Here is a 13,070-nt window from a genome sequence, read left to right on the forward strand (position 1 = left end):
TGGGCATCCTCTTATCATGAACTACATAATAAATAAAATAAATATAACCTACAACTTTTTCCTACACAAGATTTTAAACACATTTATTATAAAAATAACACAGGGTAAAAAAGCAACAATGCCAATTCGATTTTATTTAGATACACATTGTTGCCTTTTAACCTTGTGGCTATTTGATAATAAATGTTTTTAAAATCATTTGTAGTAAAATGTTGTAGGTTATATTTATTGTGTTTCTTTTGATGTTCATTATAAGAGGATATCCAAAGCTTACAATGCTAAACGTTTTCAAAATTTTGATTCTTTGAATTCAGGGCATTCCTCTTGGATATTTTTATAAGGTGGCACATTGTCTGATATATTTGGGCTATATATTTCCCTTAGTTTATATTTGTAGTGTAACTAGCGGTAACAGGGGGAACTACACCAGGGCACTATCCCACATAATTATGTGCAATGTGAACTTTAAGATGAGTTCTGATTGATTGTTGTGATACATATTGCAATGTCCCCTTGTATGTCTTATTGACATTTGGAAATGAAATCTGCAATTGCAATGTTGTCACTCAATTCAACCAATTTTGCCAACTATCTTGTAACACTAGTGTCATGCTTCTGTATTCAGCTAAATAAATTATTTGGACTGACCCACCTTCTTTGCTCTTGATGGTAAATATTGTTATCAGTCAAAAACCATGAATGATCAGTACGATATGTACGATCATTTTTAAACAATCAATAGACATGAGATGACCTGGCAAAAATTGAACATATGTCAGCATCTGACAGGCTCTTATTAGCCAACCTTCCTTGGTAGCAACGTCAATGAGGCTGGTTAGAAAGCTCTTCTGCTGAATTAAACATTGTTAGTAATGTCTGATGTGCCACACTCCTTCTATCCCCTCCATAGGAATATAGCAGAGCGTTGAATAATAAAGTGCTCACTTTGAAGGCAGCATTAATAATAAACTGATGCTAATATAGCCACATGTTTCAGGATGTTAACCTGCTAAACAAAAGTTGCTCACATACTGTTATATTTGCAATTAACTAGCAATAGGGTGTGTCCTGAAGATATCATGCAATATGAGTTTCAGCAAATGTAACACTTATAGAGAGAGAAGCTACACCTCTACAATCTCATTGTGCACTATGACCTTTCTACACTGTGTAAACCTGTGCCAGGCTCCAGTGACACACTTCAAAGTATGTCATTTTTTAAAGAGATAGTCATCACATGTGTAGTGATGATGCATTATATTGACATTTAACAAGGCTTGCCTTTATTGTCTTACATGATAAGGATCTTACAAAGAAAGTACTCACTAACACAATCAGATTTTGTGATAAAGCCATTCAACTGTGATGTATTTTATAGGTAAATAATTTAGATAGAATAAAATAGTCAGTTATACAAAGTCATATTATTATATAGTGATTCTGTGCATTGTATTTCTTTAGAAATTTAGCATTTTTTCAATTTTTGTACTGTAATATAAATATATCATCTTCACAGTATATTAAACAGGATACATGTTGCATGTTTTCATATACCCTACGTAATTAAATCAATACACATACTGCTCGGGGAATTTATCAAAACTGGAGCAGACAAAATCTGGAGCGGTTGCCCATGACAACCAATCAGCTTCTCTCTTTGTTTTTTTCAGTTAAGATTTGAAAATGAAAGAGAGAAGCTGATTGGTTTGCCGTGCACAGCTATTCCAGATTTTGTCCAGTTTTGATAAATTCCCCTCTGTATATTTGTCCTGAAAGTGTATCTAAAGCCAAATTCAAATAGTTACATATTCTTAACAAGCAGTCAATAAGCCCTCATTGAATTCTGTAGCTGCAGGTACTGTGGAGTAATCCATTCTCAATGTTTACAGCAGAAACACTTACATTTCAGCCACTCGGCTCACTCTTCTCCTTACTGGGAATGAGCTTGGATATGGTCCGAACTTGAGTTTGTCTGAACCCGAAAAGAAGCTATCACTACCAGCCCAAATCAACTGCACCTGGGGCATGTCCCTGCCCAGCAGCTGCAGGTAAATAAAGGAGAAGGATGCTGATGACATAATTGACCTCAAATGGCCACATGCTCGTATTAGGTCATTGTAATTAATATGGCATGATAATATGGTACTGACAGCTTCTCTCTGGACCGAATCTGAGTTCATCCTCACTACCTATTTCCAACAGTGACTTGGTAGCCTTCCAGCTTTCTTTTCTTTAATGTTAACAGAGCAGGTGCACAGGAAGAAGGGACAAAGGGATACAAAGGGCGCAAAGCCAATGGACAACTGACTAACTTAGCATACCAGGTGTGTTACTAGGTAACAAAGGTGAGAAAGGAGTGGGGAGCTGAGAGACAGACAGAAAGCTCTGTGTGTGTGGCTGCTCAGAAGCAAGTAGACTCTATCTTGACACCGGCTCCCGCACACTGCCCCAGTCTACGCTGACAGTGACCGAGCATCAGTATCTACAGCCGCGGCCACACTGCTGTTCAGCCTGCATCTGACACAGCCGATTCTCCCTCACACCGCTCAGCTCCCGGACTCACACAGCGGTGCCACGGACTGAGCTCCCATTCCCCCCTCCTCGGTCACAGGTTTCTCTCCCTGTGTGGATGCACGTCCCCAGGCACACCAGATTCGGGCACACACCACGGATGTCCCGATCCTCTACACTGGCCATCCTCTGGTCCCACGATCTAAATGTAAGTGCTTATCCATTTATTTCTCTACCACGGTCTGCTAAGTTAGTCAGTTGTCCATTGGCTTTGCGCCCTTTGTATCCCTTTGTCGCTTTACATCCACAGGTTCTCCTGCTGTTCCCCAGGGCTGCATGCTTTTCAGTTAGCCCCACGTTCTTAGGGCCCCCATCCGAGAGCGCTGTTTATGTCTTTTTGTTTTTTGCCGCACAGGAAGAAGGGGGAGACCAGAATCCTGAGACCTGACTTGAAAAACTTCACTGCTTCTCTTGTCAACTTTGAGGATGACATTCTTAACAGTGTGTGGAGCTACATAGGGCAATGGAAGTGAAATAGCTTGTTGTAACGTTTATTTATTTCTTGTAAGAATAGGCCAATTTGAATGTCCGTGGCCTGACCAATATGGCAGACATAATATAACAGTTGTCCAATCCAAACAATCCAAAATCCTCTTCTGCCTGTTTCAACAACAGAAACAAGAACACAGGGCATTTTTATACTCCTTGGGGTAGTCCATGCCTACCATTTGTGACACATGGCGGTGATTTACTAAAGGCAAATAGGTTTTTCACTTTGCAAGGAAAACTTCCCTTAGCTTATTGAATGTGGTGAAAATTCACTTTGCAAAGAGTACCCAATTAGAGGTAAGGAAAAAGAGATAAGATAAAATTAATAAGTAAAAGTCCATCAGGTAGTATGGGATCCCCTTACAGATGTGAAAAACTAGATACTCAAAAACAAAGATTTAACCCACAAAAGATATAAAAATAGCAACACAGGGACTGCTGAAAAGTTTAATGGTTACCCTGTAATGATGCACATATAAGGTAATTATTCAATTACCATTCAATTATTAAAACATAAGGTAAGCCAACATGAGAAAGGTGTCTTTGTGCGTTTTTTTACAATCAAGTACCCTAACTATTAACAAAAATGTAGCTTATATGTGTATCACTCAGCTGTTGAGCCTCTAATCATCTCTGAATTGATGCTGACACTGTCCTTCTTTCTGGAGGGTGGCTACTTTTGTTCTCCATGGTCCCTATGTGTGTTGTAAAGTAGCCACCAGTCCAAGCTTGGTCCCGAGATGGACTACAACCTCAATACAAATGAGTAAACTAATTGTGAGATTGTAGTCCATCAGGGGGAGCGAGCTTGGAGTTGTGGCTACTTTTAGAACACACACAGGGAACATTGGAAACCCTCTCGAAGGAAGGATAGTGTCATCACAAATCTAGAGATGATTTGAGTATCTACAACTGAGTGATACACAAATAAGATACATTTTTTGTTCAAAGTTAAGGTATTCAAATGCATTTTTAAGATTTAATTCCTGCATTTCATTGCAGCAAATATGTAATATTTACCTGATATAAAAAAATTATTTTGATGTCTACACATGAATAGCCATAAAGCAAATTTACATGTAATGTATTAAAATATAACTTAACCTCTTTATTTAATAACAGATTTTCAGAACAACTATAAAGACTTTTCTTACTGATGTGGTAAATGTTGGAAGGCATCTCGTTACTGATGTGACAGTGGACTCGATTAACGCTTTTCTGTACTGGACAACAGATTATACAGTGGAGAGCAGCAGACTGAATGGACAGGAGCATCTTATCATTCAAAATTTAACACTATTTTCCAGTACTCAAGTGAGTGAAAGAATAACAGAAGCAGAACATATTATATATTAATTCCTGTAAATGTATCACTGATTACTTGAGTTTATTGATTGGTTAATCTTCATACACATTATCTGCCATAACTTTAGGGAGGGATTTTCAGGTCTTATGTAGCACATATTGACTTGTCCATTTGACTTTCGTTTGTATGGGGCCTTAAGCACAGGTATGTTTATAATACTGCTAAACTTAGATACATATTTTTAAAAAATGTGTGAAAGTAACAAGAGTTTATGAAAACTAAAGGTATTCATCATGCGCAGTTATTGTTAAGGAGGGTGGTGATTTTTCCTCCACAAGACCAATTTTCTGAGTTTAGAAAACACCCAAAGCAACCTTTTCTTAGCATCTCACTAGCTGACAATCCTCATCTACAGTAAAGTGTTACAAGAAAGTGAAATATGTCATGTTCTTTAAAATGATGGAAAGAAATACATACAGTACTGGAGTTCAGCATTAAGCAGTAAGAACTGTTAAAAAAGCTTTCACTGACCTCTCTTGCTGCTTTTACTGTGACGTAATTTATTCCTAACCCCTTCCCAGTGGCTTCCTGTCAGTCCTGTAAGAAATCTGAGCGCTGGAGGGCTCCCCGATAATGTGGTCACTGTGGTTGGCTATCAAAGTAATCATGTAATAGTAGCCTGTCCTACTGGGTATCAGTTGTTACTGTGTGCCCAAGACCTGTTAGTCACAGCACTGCATCAGTGCTGTGGGCATGGGATTAAGCGTGCTCGCAGCATGAAACAGTGACGCATATATGTGGCAGCACGGAGTAAGGCCCACCTCAACACTGCCACATACAGTATATCTGTATGACCAGTGGGAAAGGGTTAAAAATCCTTGCGGATCACAACAAAAACTCTTAAGTCCAATTCCAATTGTTTTTTAACTGGTGGTTATGTGTTGAGATTAAGCACTGAGATCTTGATTAATGCTGAATTTTTTTTCTTGCTTAGAAGAACATTAGATCAGCGTCACAGTTCAGCTGCAGACTTGCAGCTGAGCTGTTACTTGTAGTTCTACAAGGATATACATACCTCTTACCCCTGGTTCTGCAGACATGTAGGGCTGTGCTGGTGCTTGTAGTCCTCCAGACATGCACTCTAAACCTGACTCACACTTGCACCTGTCTGCAAGCTTTAGGCGTTGGCCGACCTCTCCTGCTGTTTCTTATGCAGCTTCTCGGCCAATCAGTGCAGTCTGCTTGTAGCCAATCCTGTGGATCCTCTCTCTTCCTGTCTCTATTTAAACTCAGAGCAGCGAACAGCACGTGGCCCGAGCAACGCTTTCCTAAGCTTGTTGCCGAGCCCCCCCCATTTGTGATTTACCCTGAATTCCTGGAAGTTTTGCCGTGTACCGAACCTTTGGCTTGTCCTTGGAAATCTCTGTCTTCTGGCTGCCCTGTGCTTCCCTTTTGTCATTGGAAATCCCTGTCTACAGGCTGCCCTGTGCCTCCCTTTTGTTGTTGAAAATCCCTGTCTACTGGCTGCCCTGTGCTTCCCTTTTGTCCTTGGAAATCCCTGTCTACCGGCTGCCCTGTGCTTCCCTTTTGTCCTTGGAAATCCCTGTCTACTGGCTGCCCTCTGCTTCCCTTGTCTACAGTCTACACTGTACTTCGCTTGGTCCCTGGAAGTCTTCAGCCTGTCCCTAACCTTTGATTTGTACACTGTACCTGTTAGGTGAGTTGGGTAGACCTAGGGATTGTGACCTGGGGTCAGCACGCAGCCAAGCCCATCTCCACCATCAGGAGCTCTGGCGAATACTGGCTGGCTCTTAGATTCCACATCCTGGGGAACCCCTGCCACCTACTCAGCATACCCTGCCACCTACTCAGCATTGCAGCACCCTGCCTTGTATTTGAACTTCCAGCTTTAGCTGACTTCCACTGCCTCATTCAGTTCCCCTGCTTGTACTCCAGCTCTGGGAGTCGTCAGTCTACACTGCTTGGACCCTTTTGTCTGAGGGTCCCTCTACAGCTCAAAAGACATATCACATCTCAGAACATTATTATATCAGTACATTATGTGCTGTTGTATTTCCAACACTAACAGCTTAAAACATATGCTTAAAAGGCAGGCAAGCTGCTAAAATTTTGTTCACTATGAAAAATGGTGTCTATATTGTAAATGTGAAGATTAATTTCTCCTCAATGCCTATAGTCACAAAGGTGAATACGGGCTTGTTTAAAGTGCTCTACTGTTTATTATTTGTATTGTCTGGGCACAGTTAAACTTTTTTAAATGCTCCTTTAATTAAAATGTGCAATATTGCTGACTTCCAATGAATTAAATATCTATCTCTATCTATCTCTATCTATCTCTATCTATCTCTATATATCTCTATCTATCTCTATCTATATCTCTATCTATATCTCTATCTATATCTATATCTCTATCTATATCTCTATCTATATCTCTATCTATATCTCTATCTATATCTCTATCTATATCTCTATCTATATCTCTATCTATATCTCTATCTATCTCTATCTATCTCTAACTATTTAAATATATCACCATTTCTGGTATGTTTGCCAGGTTGTGGCACTGACGTTGGACTTTAAACATGGATGGCTTTACTGGCTTGTAAACAATGGACTCATCATAAACTTGCACAGGACAAATATACGAAAAGATGGGTAATGCTAATAATTTCTCTTCTTTAACATCTTCTTTATACCATATTCTGAAGTTTTTTTCTCTGACAACAACTAGTACATTATTCTCCACACTTATACTGTTGATTGGTCTTGCTTAACATAGTATTCTCTTATCCAGTGAATTGTTTCCAGCGCTGCTCTTAGGGCAAGCCATACAGAAGGCAGTCTATTAACTCCTGACAGCTTGACACGTGTTGTGCAGGCTCCTGTAACATCTAAACACTATTGGCTTCTCATTCTAGGTATTCAGGGAAGAGATATATACAGTATGACTGAGCTGGAAGAGCAGCTGGGCTGGCTTTTCATTGGCAAGCAACAGGGACTGACAGTGGGAATTTCAGTGCACTAAGCAGCAGGAACTCTTTTGCGCTATGTAGTGCTAGACAAAACAAAGTGCAATTATATCTAACTGTGCAAAGCAAAATTGATGGTCACCATTTTTCTGGTTTTACTTATGCACAATCGAGGGATTGTCTAAAAATTGAATATATTACAATATATACTGTAAGGGATTAACTCCAAGCAATGAGGCACACTCAGGGCTTTTGACCCATGTTTATTTATCCAAAAAGAATTACACACTGGGTTATGTTCTTCATAAAACAAACTTAAACTTACATCAGTACGGCCAACTTTGTGGTCAGTCTTTTGAATAATGAAAATGTGGTGATCAATTTACTTTGTACATATTCATATTCAGTAATTTTTTTTTATTGCCCTCCTTACCATCTTGTCTTGAATTGTATTGTAATGTCTTTCTTATATTGTAAAGCGCTGCGCAACCTGTTGGCGCTATATAAATTCGGTATAATAATTGTTATAGAGGGTGTACACATCAGGAAAAGTTCACCCTTTGCAAAGTATTTTGTTTCCTTGTCTCTTTCCATCTAGTGGTTATGGGCATTTTTTGCACCCATAAAGTGAAGACATGTTCACTATATTAACTATGCCAAAATAGATTGAATATATCAACAACTAATAAGATATATGTTTTGCTAGTACAGTTTATAAAATGCATTTTTGAATAGTTTTATGGGTTCTTTTTGTATGCTTTAAAGATATCAGTTTATATAATTACCCTTTACTAGGTACATCATGTAGAAAAAAAAAAAAAAAAAGTTTCTAAAGCAAATGATGATATACACAGGTCTTGTACTTTTTTGTAAGTTTTGACTTGCCCATCTTTATCCATTTTAGATCTAATGAAGCAAAAGTCACAGAATTTGCATCCTGGAGTGAATCTGAGATTTCACAGCATGCCTTAATGTTCTATAGTGATCGGCTATTCTGGATAAATGGACAGAAATACATCACAGTGCAAGAATTAAATCAGAGTTCATGTACACCATTTTCCCAGCCTGGGCAGTTTATAGGCTTCACACTAACTGGAAAGAACCTTAACAAACTGGCAGGTAATCAAAGCATGTTAATTTTCCTGTATTCTGTAAGCCTTTGTGTTCTCTGTTCTGCTTTGTGTAAGAATCTAGACGTATAATCTCTGAGATATTTCAGTGTTAATTTTTTGTAGCTTAAATAAATACATGTTTCCTAAATGCCCCTGAACAAATAAAAAAATATGTATTCATGAAAACGTTTATAGTTGCTGATCACTTAAAAATAAGTATACACATAAGAAGGTGGGGGGTTTGGAAACTCGTTTCCTTAACAGCTGTCACATTAAATAGGATTGACTGTTTACATCTAGGCATGGCACTGACTTAAAGCAAAACTTCTGCAATCATTTTATCGAAGGCTTTCTACCTTAAAAAATGGAGAGGAGAAAAAGAGTTCACACGACCAGCTTAAAGGGTTATTAAACGCTCCAGTGTTTTTGCATATATCTACTTCTAAATGCAAAAAGTGTAAAAAATTTTTTAAAAAAAGCTTTAAAAGTGGTTTAAGCTTACCTGTGTCTACCCCACGCGCTACTGTCCGAAAATGTTAAAATTCTCGGGCAGCCGGAAAGCATCTTGGGGAAGGCGCAGGCACAGTTCACATTTTCGGCCAGGAGACGAGGAGAGACACAAGGTAAGTCTATGGACGCGTGCACCCGCATGCAGACACCGTGGGACAGGAAGTGCCAGCAAGGACAGATGAGTCAGCGCTGGATCGGAGACCCGCAACAGCGCTGGAGGGACAGATGAGAACGATAGGAAAAAAGATCGGATTAGGAAACATCTTTAAGGTAAGTGCTTTAATTAACATTGGGAGGAGGGAAAAAAATCTTTGACTTTAATGTCACTTTAAGGCTTCAATCACACTTGCCACTTGCATTTTTGTGCTTTATATGCAGAGAAAAATCTGTCAGGCTAGATGCTGTGTTTATGCTTCTAGATTTGTCAAATGAGTGACAAATCAGTGTTTACCTGTGTTTACATGCATATGCATTTAGATGCATCTGTTACCAAATCCTAAAATCAAATCACATTTATATACAATTACATGTGTTTTGGTGCGTTTAGAAGTTAAAATCGATTACTGGATGCACCTGACTTCTATTTTTTTCTAAATGCAGCTAATCTGACTGCAGATAAAAGCATCTAAAAAGCAGTGTGTGAATACATCCATTGAAAATCATTAGATGCATATATATGCATTTAGAAAACCATTTTAAATGCATATAAATGCATCTAATCGCACCTAGTGTGAATGTAGCCTAAAGTCTTTCCATCTTGGTGTACACTGGCCTGTGGAAGGAGTAAGGTGGAGCCAGCACATCACTGCAGTAACACCCACATTTAGCAGACATTATGCCTCTGTTAGCTAATACACTCAGCTTTATCTATATGTGAACAGAAGACAGAAAGCCAGATGCTGTGTGCTACATGTGTTATGTGTCCAGATCACATAGCTGTGTGTGTGGGCATCCTACAATGGTCTATGTACCCTTTAGGCATCATGCACACGGGCATCAAAACACATGCATCAAGATGCGTTTGGACACTCCATACCAGTAAACCCCTTAAAGATGGTTGCTGAAATGACTGTGGATGGCGCCACTTAGATCAATGAAGAAACAGGTGAAATGTGTCCAAGAATGCTGTCGCACAGACATAGGGCTCTATTCACGAAGCTGCCGAAGGATCTGGCCATAGCTTCGGCCGACACAAGGATGGCAACGTTTTGGGTCCGCACAGGGCCCCTACATCAGACTTAGTATGTTATATTGAGCCTGATGAAGGGACCCTGTGCAGCCCTGAAACTTCGTTATCCTCGTGACAATAGGTCTGTGTGTCAATAAAAGACGTTTTCTTGGACACATTTCTAAAGTGTGCTGGTCACAACCTGTTTCTTCATGGAGCTTTTTTTAAAAAAAGATCTGGAAACATGTACTGCTTTGCTATGGCTAAATGCACCAAGGTGTTCAGCAACATCTACGTCCATTGAGTCCAGGACCATTTAGCCAGGTTTTATTCAGTCTAGGACCATTTAGCCAGGTTTTATGTAGCTAAACCCATGTAAAAGAGTGTAAATGCAAGCACATTTTAATGAGAGGGGGAAGAATCAAGGAAGTATAAACAAAGTTCATCAAACAGAGGAGGCCTGTGTGCATGAGACCTTGAAAGCCCAACTCTAGCCTATACATTATTTCTTGCTTTGGATAGAGCAGGGAAGGAGTAGAACCTTTGTCAGGCTTTAATTGCTGTCTGCATCCCCTCAAATTTTGTTCTGTTTCATATCAGTCACAGAAAATAAGGTGGCATAAACATCAATAAAATCTGCCATATAAGTGTTGGCTATGTGTTTAGATGAAGTACTTGAGGAATGCTGAATTAAATGTTACTTGCTTAGAAGCACATTACATCAGAATACAGCATTATACAGTATATAAAGACAACGTCCTGTGCATATCATAGATAAGCATGAACATAGAAACAACTCAAAGGATAATATTACATCTCTGAATGTCAGCAATCAAATCAGTGTATGCTGTTGTATTTCCAATACCCCTTCTCAACAGCAAATGCATTGCTATATGACACTCAGCTAACAGGAAACTGTGACGATCCTTTGGCAATGCCTTGGTGATTGCATCCGCAATAATTTCTTCTGATGAGCAAAATTTCATGTCAATATTAGCTTGCTCTTGAGTGTCCAGGTTTTTTTTTTCTTGGAGTGATTATATTTCTTATTTTGCTGCCTTTCTCCATTGATTGGCTGTGCGTTTAGGTAATTTTTCTATATCTTTCCACTAAGTAGGTTTGAGTATGCTATGTGTCTTAGCCGTATATGACAGCTTGCAGGGTGATATTTCCTTTGTTGCCCTTGGATGCAGCTCCTGTTGACTTGCAGTGTTCTGTTTAGTGCCCAGGCACATAACCTGTTGGTTATGTGCTTGGATGAAGCACTGAGATCTTGAGGAATGCTGAATTAAGTTTGACTTGCTTAAAAGGACATTACATCGGGATACAGCATTATACAGCATATAGTTACATAGTTACATAGGTAGGTTGAAAAAAGACACAAATCCATTGAGTTCAACCTATAGAGATACACTTCCTGTGCATTTCATAGATAAGCATGAACATACAGATAACCAATGTTCTTTTTTCTAGCATTAAAATCTGACAGAGGTTAAACCCTTCCCCACTCTATCCAAAATACAATGTGTTGGTTGGAGTTGGGGTTAATGTCTAGTAACTTTGCACCACCACTGACTATTAAAAGACATTTTTATAATAATTGTTGCTCTTAGATATAACAGTTTTATTTTTCTCCGTTACAGGGAATTTTTCACATACTCCTGAAGTGATCCCTGACTTCATTCCCAGTTCTTCATTTGAAATTAGTGGAAATTATTCACATTTTATAATTTCTTGGAAAGCACCATCAAATATAGAATATGGAACATTGTTCTTCTGTGTGGAATCCACAGTGCTACATCAAATGGTACTCGTATAATTTTCAATATATTTCTATTAGCTCCCTATCCCTGCCATGCAAAGAATCCTCACTTTGGCAGGGCATATACCCATGCTGAAGAACTACCAGAGCTGCGAGTGAATAAAGTGGCAGCTTCAATTTCAGTTACATTTACTGTATGCAATAACTTTTGAAGGATAAGCTAACGGGTCACTTGTATATATTGTGCCAGTCACCCAAATTTGTTTCAGCATCTGACTGTATTGTGAAAGGCTTTATGCCAAGTACACATACTAGATGCTTTATGTACTGTGTTTTTTTTTTTAATGCCCAGTTCACTTTACAGTTGTCTGTGGAGACTTGTTATCAGTAAAGTCCCGTGGAAATTCTCTCCACGTTTACTATCAATCATTACTGGGAACTACAGTATATTGAGTTTTTCAGTGAGTACTTGTAACATTCATATGAATGTAAATCCTGCTGAATTACTCTTGAGATAACATAAATTAGCTACAAGAAAGAATTTATTGCTTTCATTCAGTTTGAGCAAATTAGTAGACTTGACAGAGAGGGCAAGCAGCATTCAGCATTCGGGATACACAGCTGGTGCATACAGTTGCCCATAGACATGAATGGCTTTGCATGCCTGTAGGCAGATATACACTTGTACTCGTGCAAAACCTGCATATAGCATACAAACTTATTTCCCGAATGCAAAAAGTCTGTATTCGGGGAATAAGTCCATACGCAGGTTTACATGAGTACCAACATAGACCGGCATATAGCGACGCACAACCATTAATCTCTGGCTGCATGCCCCAGCTGTTTATCCCTGCGCATTATTATAATTTCCCTCACACATATACTGTATTAGATAAGCTATACATGCAAGGTAATTTTGTTTCTTACATTGATAAGATTATGTACATTAATCTAACCATCTTCACACACAAAAACAAAAACTTTTAAAGCCCTATGGGTTCTCCTCAAAGTGATTTGGTCATTTAAAAAATGAGCTGAAAATTAGCGCCCTGAAAAGAAGATATTTAATACTTACCTCTCCTGTTGTCCGATCCACCACGCACTGTTGTATTGCACAGAAGCCACCACTGGAGATGATTTAGGATTCCTGGTACCCTGCCAC

At 38.9% G+C, this 13,070-nt stretch overlaps 1 protein-coding gene across 1 annotated transcript in view; it reads left to right on the forward strand.

Moving 5' to 3' along the window:
- The window catches only part of ROS1 (ROS proto-oncogene 1, receptor tyrosine kinase), a 100,255-nt gene that overhangs the window by 22,749 nt on the left and 64,436 nt on the right, over window positions 1-13,070 (forward strand). Inside the window, exons 13-19 of the mRNA XM_018563518.1 lie at window positions 1,116-1,206; window positions 1,910-2,048; window positions 2,246-2,324; window positions 4,183-4,374; window positions 6,942-7,042; window positions 8,261-8,475; window positions 11,790-11,953. Coding sequence (XP_018419020.1) covers window positions 1,116-1,206; window positions 1,910-2,048; window positions 2,246-2,324; window positions 4,183-4,374; window positions 6,942-7,042; window positions 8,261-8,475; window positions 11,790-11,953 — 981 coding nt within the window. The remainder of the gene's footprint in view (window positions 1-1,115; window positions 1,207-1,909; window positions 2,049-2,245; window positions 2,325-4,182; window positions 4,375-6,941; window positions 7,043-8,260; window positions 8,476-11,789; window positions 11,954-13,070) is intronic.

This window comes from Nanorana parkeri, unplaced genomic scaffold (assembly GCF_000935625.1).
Source record: "Nanorana parkeri isolate BGI_ZX_2015 unplaced genomic scaffold, ASM93562v1 scaffold22, whole genome shotgun sequence".
NCBI classification, from domain to species: domain Eukaryota; kingdom Metazoa; phylum Chordata; class Amphibia; order Anura; family Dicroglossidae; genus Nanorana; species Nanorana parkeri.